Source organism: Gouania willdenowi, chromosome 16 (genome assembly GCF_900634775.1).
Source record: "Gouania willdenowi chromosome 16, fGouWil2.1, whole genome shotgun sequence".
Classification (NCBI taxonomy): Eukaryota; Metazoa; Chordata; class Actinopteri; order Blenniiformes; family Gobiesocidae; genus Gouania; species Gouania willdenowi.
Genome location: NC_041059.1, coordinates 12,664,720 through 12,676,081, shown reverse-complemented (window position 1 = coordinate 12,676,081; position 11,362 = coordinate 12,664,720). Strand labels below are relative to the sequence as shown.

Here is an 11,362-nt window from a genome sequence, read left to right as displayed (position 1 = left end):
TTTGTTTGAACTGGAACATCACAAACATCCCTAATTTATCTTATGATGTTTTGTACTCCAGTGGTCTCCTGAGCAGAGTTTGCATGTTCTCCCTTTGCATTAAAATATGTTATGTTAAGCACAGTAAATTGAAGAGGTTTTATTGTGTGTATCAGTGGAGAACCAGTAACAAGCCAGGGTGGATCCTGTCTTGTCCATATTTCAAAATTAAAACAGAAAATAAACCATGTGAGACATTTCTTCAATTAGGTTTCTGTCTTTGGACCAGCTCCTTTTTTAATTTCAGAGGCAATAAATCTCTACCTCTTCTGGGTCTCTAGTGCCAGTCTTAACTTTAAAAAGTGAAATTTAAAAAAAGTTAGTTTTATTCCCACAGTCTGACTGCTACTTTACTGAGCATCTGGTCAACTTTTATTCCATATGTATCTAGTGGTGATATTGAATGCTGTAAGTCAGTAAAAGTAAGTGAAAGTTCACAACACAAAACATTTTTTAAACAAAACACATTTGTTGCAATGCTAGATGCCTTGACTGTGTCCATGGAGTTATAAATTAACACAGAATTAAAGAAAAGGTTATTTGCGCTTATGTTGTTGAGACTGTGAATTACACAATTGTGGGAGTTTCTTTTATATTGAACTTTTTTAATTATAACTAATAGTTGACTATGGAATCTTAAGCATTTTATGAATTGCACTGATGGCCAATTTTAGGCTACGTTTAAAATTCCATGACTTCAATTCCACATGCCAAGAAACAGTGACTGGAAAACCTGAATTCTATTATTTCGAGGTTCAAATTTTGCAGTGTACTGTATTTTCTATGTGTTGTACATTAAACCATGGGCTGTTCATGGCCCTAATTGCTACTTATTCAATAAGATTTCAATTAGACGTATTGTTTGTGGTGAAGGGCCATTTATGAAGATCCTTACAGATTAAAGGATATGCTGAGGGTTAAATAACCGTAGAAGGTGAAAGACTCTTCGTTAGTTCAACGTGTTGAAAACTCAGAGTCTTACAATGTACAGCTTGACGCAATCGGACACGGTCAGGTTGTCTTCTTTATTCAATGACCGGAAATGTGTCATTTATCAACTTCCGGTGTCACGGGCTACCCGGAGAAGGAGCAGAAAAAGCGGGCATACCAAATTTTGGACCGTTTTCATCGGTTTTTGACCGTTTAACTGCATATATATTTGTGATTTTGACCTATATCATAGCATCTTTTGGGTTACTAACCCTCCTGGGTTCGTACCCGCTGAAAAAAACGGCCTCATTCATTTGATGTGGCTAGCTAGCCGAGCAGCTTAGCAGCGGGCCTTTTCTTGTTGCTTCTAGCTAAGCGCTAGCATTAGCAGGGTAACCCATGCGTACACGTTTTTCCCCGCGTCAATGATCCCAATTAATTAGTTATAAACTGGTCACACAGCGAACGTTGTGACTTTTTAGTCATTCGAATTTAAAGCTCGCTGCATAGTAAAGCTAACTCATCTGCACTCGTTGGACGCTCGGTTTTTTTTTTTTTTTTTTTGAGTGGCTCACGTTTCTGCTAGCTTAGCTAAAGCTAGCCACCGCCAACTGAACAACGCAGTGCGTGAGAGCGTAGCAGCAATCAGCACAGCGATGTCGGACTTTGACGAATTCGAGAGGCAACTTTCAGAAAATAAGCAAGGTAAGCAAACCAGTTGCACTCTAAATAATAAACCCACAGGTTTGCTTAACGAGCAAAAACAAGTCCAACCGACCACGCGGATCGGTCTATTTACTGGAACACTCAGCGGAAGATTTTGTAATATGGCTGCAGCCGTCCCGTTGCTGGTCATTGTGTTCTCCTCAATATTACTAATCGCGGTCTCCGCTGCTGTTGGGTTTGTATTTGTGCTAAATAAATGTTCAGTTAATTGTTTATCTTGTGCTAAAGCAGTTTGAACTCTGGAAAACGCCCCCATCTACAATAGCTGACTGTTTTTAAAGTGCAGCTGTTCAGTACAGTCGTTTGTTCTATCAACACATTCCCCAGTACTTGTAAAGTCATTTTAATCTATTAATATACTTCTTAACACACATAATGATCCTAATTTATTGCTAAAATTTCATCAGATTTTCTAAAAAAATAAAATAAAATACAACGATCTCCTTTTTTATTAGCAGATTTATATTGTATTTTCACATTTGATTTCCAGTAAAATATATTTTTTGAAGGCAAATATATTTGTTTACCACATTTCAAACACAAGGCAATTCAGTGTGGTTCTATAGTGTGTCCTATAAAATTGATCACAATGATGTAAAAATACTGTTCTTTCAAAATATAGATGAGTTGATCACATTTTCTTAGTAACTCTGCTCTATTATCTGCCGGTTTGTAATAAAGCTTTATTTGTTTTAGAGTGAATTTCTGTTTAAACTGGAACATCGCAAACATCCCTAATTTATCTTATGATGTTTTGTACTCCAGTGGTCTCCTGAGCAGAGTTTGCATGTTCTCCTTTTGCATTAAAATAGGGTTAAATAGATGGATATGTATGAGACCTGACCTGCACACCATAGTCACCTCAAACATTGGTCACTGTCATAATCAGGAGTATTTTATTATCAGCTCTGCTCAGTTTCTTAAGGGATCATTTTTGATGAGAAGTTCAGCGTTCACGAGGAAGACTCCATACCCATATTGTTTAAACTTTATTTCAGTTATTGCGAGCAGATGCTAGCAACAATGTATCTCCTAGTTGAGACATTATTTAAGTTCTCGCAGCTTCAGACTTCTTATCAGTCAGTTCCAAGTGGGTCAGGTTTTTTTTGTGTTTCAAGAGGTCTGCGTCAAGCATACATATTCAATAGATTTACATTAATTGTTCATTAGAAGACCATTTACTTTAATAACTTTGATTTATCCTCTGGTTACATTACTGCATCTCTTATGATGCTGTTTCAGCAGACCTCCCCACATAGTATCACTGACCCAACTCCATTCATAGAAGGCTCCTCAGAGCATTACTGCCAGGCCTTTTCATACAGTGTTTTCCATGCTCCCTGGGTTTTATATATATATATATATATATATATAAGCACATGGATTTGATGCATTTTCATTGTCTACTTTTCTGAGTAATAAGTTTTCTCACAGCTGAACGGGACAAAGAGAACCGCCACCATCGCCGGTCCGCCTCCCGCAGTCGCAGCAGAGAGAGGAAACGGAGAAGCAGAGACAGGGACAGACGCAGCAGGGATCGCCGTGGTGATAGTAAGGAGCGCAGACACCGACGCAGGTTAGTGCAACTTTTTTGGAACAAAGCGCCAAAAATATTCTCCAATGACTCCTTTCAAAGTCCCCAGACGATATACCTTCTTTCATGGATACTCAACACGAGTGACAAAATCAGCATCAGAAAAAAAACTTTATTATTCTCTGAGGGGTAATTAGTAAGGCAAAGAGCGGCATATTAAAAAAACAGCAATAATACACATGAAAAACAAGGAGCCAGACTACACAGAGGTTGTTAGACTGAATGACAAGATTCAAATGAATGAATTTGCAATTGAGTGATAAGGTGCAACAATGGCCATGAGATTGCCAAATTCTTCTGTATTAGTTAAAAAAATATAATAATACTAATGGGGAAAAAATACAATAGAAATGTACATATACATATGTAAACAGATTTTTTTTTTTTTTTCTTTTTCTTTAGGTCTGTGGCAGGCCAGCTGCCAGAAACTCAGTGAGTGGTGAAACAAAAAGTGTTTATTGTAATCATTGTAATGTTATATGTAAACTTTACTTGGAAAGAAATGAGAGGCAATTTAGAAGCTGCAATATGGAGTAAAAAGCACTTTAAAATGTACTTAAAGTTGCACTGGTGGGGGTCAACATGTTTGATGAACTGTGATGTAGTGATTACTCAAAGTGTAATTTTTTTACCTGAGAACCAGTTTAATGAGGTTGAAGGTATCCAATCGTTCTGATCGCAACTTAGATTTATTCGTATTAAGTCTTGTCTGTGTAGATCTTTTAGTGGCATCCAAATGCTGCACCCACTGCTTTAATCAAAGTCTGATTTCTTGATTCTTGAGAAGTGCAACATGAAAATCCATCCACTGCAATTTTCCTGGTCTTTTTAAGAATAATGTCCAAGTGACTGTTGACATGTAATTAAAATTGCTTCTCAACATTGGGACCTCAAATATGAAGAGTAGATCTGATGTGATGACCACATTTAAAGAGTTACAGTATAACATGCATTTGAGGTCAAGTGTTGATTGTTTTAATAGTGGTTGGAATCATTCAAATGAAATAAGGCTTAAAGTCTCCCCTAGAAAGGCTCTTTTTAATCTTTGTTCTTAATCAACAAAGTTTTGGTTTCAGGCAAACTCCAACATTTTTAAACACATTTTTAAGAATTTTGGCTAAGTAACATGCCACAAGATTTTGTGTTTGAAAGTAACTATGTATATTAAAATAAGAGGATTTATATATTGTCATCTGCTCCTTCCTTAGAAACATGATTATTATACTGTGTGTATGTGTCAAAAACATGTCTGTTGGTTGATAGAGAAATCTTTATCCTGAACAGAAAAAAATCCCTTTACTGTGTGTAATGCAGAGTTTATAAAAGGGTGATTTTTATAGCTCAAAAACTTTAATATTGTGTTTGAGTTCAGCAAACAAAAACATTTCAAGAAGCTCATGTTAGTAATAGATTAATGGTTGGGCTTATAGGGACTAATTGGAAACACGGGGCCTTTGTTTTTCCATGATTAGGGAAAACAGATGGAAAGTGTTGAATTCACCTGAAGCGGAAATGGAAATTTGGCAGGGAATATACCTGTACGTGCTTGTTTTGGGACAATATTACTCATTTACACGCTTTTCCTCCATAAACAGGTTGTTAAATTCTTTGTGCAAGGAATGCTGTCTTTTGAAAAACAACTGTTTTGTAGCATTGTTAAGTTATATATATATATATATATATATATATATATATATATATGATTTTGTTTATTAATAATAATATCAATGCTTTGGATTTATATTGCGCTTCATTTTTTTGGACACTAAAAGTGCTTTACATTGCATTATTTCACTCCACTCACAGTGATTTAACAAGTTTCACTCTTTAAATAAAAGGTATTACAAAAATGTATTGATGATGCTCAGTTTGTCAAATACCATCTTTGGTCTGATGGTTGCTTCCCATATCTCAGTATTGATAAATATCAAAAGATTCAAATTCATTATGACTTTTTGAGGTGTTTAATTCTACTTGCTTCATGAATGGCTCACTGAGAGTGCTGTGTGTCAGATTTGAGTGCTCCTGGTATATCATTTTTTAAAATAGTTTTTCTTGATGTGAAAATGTTGGATAATGTGATGATTTGAGAGAAATGTGAAATCCTTCCAATGTCATTTCAGCTCACCACCCACCTTCCATCAGGACAATGCTGGAAGGTAATACAGCAAACTAACACAGACCAGGGTTGTGAATTACTGGCATCTGGTTGATGACCTGCTTTAGATTGTAAAAGCCCAATATTCTTATTCCTATTTATCTTTGTAAACAAAAAAGCCTGTCTAAGGGTTTCTTATTCTAACGTCTCTTTTAAATCAGTACGTCTGCTTTCTTGGATGCTGCCTTCTCAAAATGTAGATAAACTTTATCTCAAATCCAACCCATTATCTGCACTTGTGGTTCGTCACAGACCAAATGAAATGTTTTTGTGATGATTTTTTTGTACTAATCTAAGCTGTTGCCTATTTCTTTAACAGCCGCTCTCCTCATCGTGAGAAGAAGAAGAAGATTAAAAAGTACTGGGATGTTCCTCCACCGGGCTTTGAACACATTACTCCCATGCAGTACAAAGCCATGCAAGGTAAAACATTTACTTTTGTTACTGTGTGCCCTTTGGACTATTCTAGATTAATATGTATAATGGTGTGGATGAGATGTTGTTAAATTCCAGTTTTTCCTTCCAGCTGCTGGTCAGATCCCAGCCACAGCCCTTTTACCGACCATGACTCCCGATGGTCTGGCTGTCACTCCAACCCCTGTACCTGTAGTGGGCAGCCAGATGACCCGACAGGCCCGTCGGCTTTATGTGGGAAACATCCCCTTTGGGATTACAGAGGTAGGGAACAGGAAGGCTTTTTACCTTTTGTTCAAAAAGTAAAATGGGTGGCAACCATTTCATTGTCCAGTTATCATTATTAAAATATCTTTTAGTGCTTGCAATTGTTCAAAGTAATCCTTTGCCTACATGTTTCAACGTGTTTGGGTTTGAATCTTTATACCATTGGGAGAGCAAAGTGGGGGTAGGATAGTCTCAAGACTTTAAACCCCAAATGCTCCCAATTGTTGACTGTCCACGGCTCCTCAAGAAATGGCACAAAATAATTGCACAAAATATATGCATATATAAAATGTGACAATAAACCTGAATCTTCTTGTTTCTTTTTTCTTCGTAGGAGTCAATGATGGACTTTTTTAATGCCCAGATGCGTTTGGGTGGTCTAACTCAGGCCCCTGGAAATCCTGTTCTTGCAGTGCAGATTAACCAGGATAAGAACTTTGCCTTTCTTGAGGTGAGATAGTAACTTTGGGTTCTTATTCCACCTAAAAACTTGATTATAATTTTCACATGTTGATTTATTTGCAGGGACTAAGTATATTCCATAGCAACTCTACAAATGTAACAGAATTTGCCAAAAATAGCTAATTTTAATCCACAGACCATAAAGCTGATTATGTGATTTGTCTCTAGTTTCGCTCAGTGGATGAAACCACACAGGCAATGGCCTTTGATGGAATTATCTTTCAAGGCCAGAGTCTGAAGATCCGTCGTCCACACGACTACCAGCCACTACCTGGGATGAGCGAGAACCCCAGTGTCTATGTGCCTGGTACACAGACAATTAATGGTTTTTACCCCTCAGTACTTGTGGCACATTTCATAAGTATTCAGTACTTTATGCCTAGTGCATCTTTATTTATGCTCCCCACTGTTTGTTTAGGTGTGGTGTCAACAGTGGTTCCAGACTCTGCTCACAAGCTCTTCATCGGCGGCCTGCCAAACTACCTGAACGATGACCAGGTGAGCTCACAGATAATGCGGTCTTAATCAGTAGTAACTGTCAAATTATGATGTCAATGTTCACTGTAGATTTTTATAGCACAAACTCCTACTCAGACTTGTTTTATCTCTAGTCAGTACATACTGTATGTCTGGCACAGCATACTTAAATAATGCAAACTTTTTTGTTTTTAAATGACCTTTCAGTGACTGAAAAGTAGAAATAAAACATGATTTTTCAAGATAATTCAGAAATTGTGAGTGTGAATGTCACTTCTCCTGACATTTGAAAGTACCTAATAGTTATGTTAACACAATGGTATTAGTGTCTTTTTGTATCCACTGATTTATTAAATCATGAAATGTAATTTAGACGTAAAATGAAAAAAAAATTGGTGGGAAAAGGCTAATGCTAACCTTTTTTGTTTTGCTGTAAGATATTGGTGTCATGACGATCAGTAACACAATAGCACGAATGATTGGACTGTTCAGGGTGGATTGAACAAACGGTGGTGCTTGTGTTTTCTGTCTCAGGTGAAGGAACTATTGACATCCTTTGGCCCTTTGAAGGCCTTTAACCTGGTCAAAGACAGTGCCACAGGCCTCTCTAAAGGATATGCTTTCTGTGAATATGTCGACGTCAACCTCAATGATCAGGTATTCAGTCAATCCAGGACACAATGTTACATTTTTAAGAGATTTTATTAAAAGCATTGTTATAAACTTAAATCTTGTTGCAGGCTATTGCTGGGCTGAACGGTATGCAGCTGGGAGACAAAAAGCTTCTGGTGCAGAGAGCCAGTGTTGGATCCAAGAACGCTACTCTGGTAAGTGTCCCAGGAAATGGACAGATGATGGCATGTGCACGCTCTTTAGTGTGTTTAAAGTTGGTAAATATAAAGGGTATTTTACATTTAATCTGCTTAGGTTGGTTAATAAGATGGTGAATTTTGATCGAGTTGGTCTTGCTGCAAAAATGGAAATAATTTTAATCACTGAAATTCTTCCTCATTTCTAGTTTCAGTAGACAAAAGTCTCATTTTGAAAATCGATCCTTGACAGATTTGACCCAAACCTTGTTTTCCCAGGTACAGCTGTGAACACCTAGCACATGATTAAACTCACAACAGTTAAATGTCAGGGATGAAGACTAATCGACTGACAGTGTTGTTGTGCCCTATTAGTTTATTACACTTGTCGCAATCATTATCCATGTTCTAGATCAGACATGGGCAACTGCAGCTCTCAGTCTAATTTTGTGCAGCCCTCAAAACGAATCACCCAAAAATTGTAATTGAAGAAGTTGAATGGAATTAGAAGCCCAATATAATGCACAAAATAATTTCCAAACCACGCAACACAAAAATAAAATGCACAAAATGACACTCAAAATTATACCAAAGACACACAAAATTCCAAGGAATTTACACAAAATTCCAAGGAATTTACACAAAATGAAAATGAGAACATACAAAATGACAATAACACACAAGGCTTGAAAAACACACAAAATGACAACAAGAATTCCCCAAATACCTGAAAATCACACTAAATAACACTTAAAACACACAAAGTAACTAAATACTCACAAAAAACAACAAAAACATACAATAAAAATAAAGATCAAAACACTTTGTCTTTCCTGTGTTAATGCTGAGATCGGTCATTATTCTAAATGCCGACATGAATCTTATTAATGTTGCTCCCGGATCAGAAGATTTCATTTTTGTGGCCCCTGCTGTGATAAACGTTCTTTCTGTTGTAGATTATACTTTTGCAATTAATACAATACAAAAACCATTTGTATTGTTAACATCTGTGTCTTTGACCACAGACGAGTATAAACCAGACCCCGGTGACACTTCAGGTGCCAGGCCTGAACAGCTCCGTTACTCAGATGGGTGGCCTGCCCACTGAGGTACTGTGTCTGATGAACATGGTGGCCCCTGAAGAACTTCTGGATGATGATGAGTATGAGGAGATTGTTGAAGATGTTCGGGATGAATGCAGCAAGTACGGCCAAGTAAAGAGCATCGAGATACCTCGACCTGTGGACGGGTTGGAAGTGCCCGGGACCGGCAAGGTAAGAATGACTTTTATCTGGTGGATCATGAATTTATTATCTTTTATGATTTTTACTAATTTTTAACCTCTTCTTTTAGATCTTTGTGGAGTTCACGTCAGTCTTTGACTCCCAGAAGGCCATGCAGGGCCTGACCGGAAGAAAGTTTGCCAACAGGGTGGTGGTGACCAAATACTGCGATCCAGACGCCTATCATCGCCGGGACTTCTGGTAGAGGGGACACAAGGAAGGAGGGAAAGTGTTGGGGAGGAAAGGAGAGGGCTGTACCACCAATTTCCAAATCAGGCCACCCAAAAAAATACCTTTCTGGCAGAATGGGGAATTATTGAAATTGTGACAATAACTTCGTTGAGGCTAAGTTTTGCAATTCAGATCACCACTGTATGTTTGGCAGTGTAAACTAGCTTTTGAAATTTACAAAAAGGAGAAGTTTTTCGGAGTGGTGCAGCTGTGTAGGTTGAGATGTTTTTGAAAAATGTGTGAAATAATAGGTCTGGGGTGGAGTGGGGTGGGGGGGCATGAGGGGGGGATCGACAATTTTTATACTTTGTGTGAGGGAGGGCAGGGGAGGAAGCACATCATGGTTTGTATTTAAATGGAAGTAGTACATCAGGAGGGAGGTGTGGTCAGGAATTTACTGGATAATTCAGAGGATAGATGTCGGGATAAGGCGGGGGGATAAAGAGCATTTTTGTTTGACCACCTAATGTAGATAAGCAGTAGAAGTAACATCCACTTGGGATTTTTCATCTTTATTAGAGCGAGCGGAGGCTTTTTATTTTTAAATAATTTCTTTATTTGGACTCAAGCTATCGGTATTTACTTTAATCAGACTGCAGCCCCGCCCCCTTCAGCATGACACAGCACAAGTGTCGTCTGCTCAGACTCTGAATGTCAGCTGTAATTGTTGAAATACTGTGTGTAGCTTCACTGACTTCAACTGTAACATCACCTAGTATTCAGGCCACAGGTCACCGTGAACAGCACAACAACGTTCACCACTCTATGATTTTCTTTCCTTTTTCAATCTTGTGTTACTGTTTTGTGTCTGCTTTTTGTGAACGACTTTCTACAGGTGAGCCTTCTTCTCAGTAGTTGAGTTCAATCCTGATTTTATTGAGAAGGAAAAGAAAGGCTGGGAGAGGACATCAGATTAGGATTCTATGGAATATCATTCCCCTCCCTTACCAGCAAGCCTTAATCTTTATCTCAATTCTTAATAAGAAATTTGGCTCACATCTCTACTGATGTCTGTTCATGTGTCCATTTTTTCTTTTTTGTGTTTCCCAGCATATCTGGGATATAAAATGATCTGCACCCAGTTGTCCATTTTGTGCAACATCTCACCTCTTTAACAAGACCAAATAAACACATGACTAACAACCACGACTCGTGTTGTTCTGCATAAAGAAACAGAATGGTCCCTTTCTTTTTCCTTCAGCATCAAACCACATTTAAAACCCAAGTAATGAATCAAACAAATGACAACTGTCTTTCTGCTTGATTTATAAGAAGATTAAAAATATTTTTTCTGAAGTGTAAATGCTTTTCTGTTTAGCAGGTTAAAAGAAAAACTGCTTGTGTGTAAATTTAAACGTTTTTGGTTTTGCAGCTTCTGTTTAACATTTTAAATATAATTGATTGGATGCATAAAAATGAGGTTCCTCTTGTCTCTTTTATCATTTGCTCTTTATTCCCACTGGACCATAAGGCCTGACTCCTTGCTTTCATTTGGTACTTAGGTTGTTCACGATTGCTTTGTGACGAGGCTGTGTCATTGATACTGTTGATGTTACTTTCTGGAAAGGAAATCTCACATTTCAGTGTCATTTCTACTTTGTTTTTCTCTCTGGAAAAAAAATGTGATTTCTTAAAACCCCAAAAAGTTGCCTCTAGTTTATAAGAGCAGAGGCTGTCTTTCATTTGTCCAACTTGTTTTCAAATGTCAATTAAAAAGTGAATTTACATGACACATTTCTTTGTCTTTCCTGTACTTTACCCTTTGATTTTACACCTGACTCGCGTAACATTGGTCAGTGTTAGCTATTAGCAATAAACAGTTAATTAATTCCAGTAATAATTAGTTACACAATAGTTTGAAATGAATAATACTGTTTTCAATGTTTAGTTTAAGGCAGGCCTTGGGAGCTATGTAGGACAGAAGAAGGAATGTTTATTTTGGACTAAATGAACCAGTGATAACCCGACTTCT

At 37.5% G+C, this 11,362-nt stretch overlaps 1 protein-coding gene across 3 annotated transcripts; it reads left to right on the top strand.

Moving 5' to 3' along the window:
- The first annotated feature begins 1,096 nt into the window (after nt 1-1,096).
- On the top strand, nt 1,097-9,646 carry u2af2a (U2 small nuclear RNA auxiliary factor 2a). Of its 3 annotated transcripts, none has more exons than XM_028471061.1 (13): nt 1,097-1,674; nt 3,130-3,271; nt 3,692-3,721; nt 5,413-5,448; nt 5,767-5,870; nt 5,974-6,125; nt 6,463-6,579; nt 6,759-6,897; nt 7,009-7,088; nt 7,602-7,724; nt 7,808-7,894; nt 8,902-9,150; nt 9,230-9,646. In XM_028471061.1, exons 1-13 carry the CDS (start codon nt 1,626-1,628, stop codon nt 9,362-9,364), a joined length of 1,443 nt encoding a protein of 480 aa, XP_028326862.1. In that variant the 5' UTR covers nt 1,097-1,625; the 3' UTR covers nt 9,365-9,646. The 3 variants fall into 3 exon arrangements, with proteins under 3 accessions (XP_028326862.1, XP_028326860.1, XP_028326863.1); XM_028471059.1 differs by having other exon boundaries at nt 6,759-6,915; XM_028471062.1 differs by lacking the exon at nt 3,692-3,721 and having other exon boundaries at nt 6,759-6,915.
- Nucleotides 9,647-11,362: the final 1,716 nt, after the last annotated feature.

Bases quoted from the DNA above. Each gene is read 5' to 3' on its own strand.
- u2af2a (XM_028471059.1), top strand. From the start codon at position 1,626: ATGTCGGACTTTGACGAATTCGAGAGGCAACTTTCAGAAAATAAGCAA. The intron at 5,449-5,766 runs GTAATACAGCAA...TTTCTTTAACAG, and splicing joins CATCAGGACAATGCTGGAAG to CCGCTCTCCTCATCGTGAGA. The intron at 7,089-7,601 runs GTGAGCTCACAG...TTTCTGTCTCAG, and splicing joins ACTACCTGAACGATGACCAG to GTGAAGGAACTATTGACATC.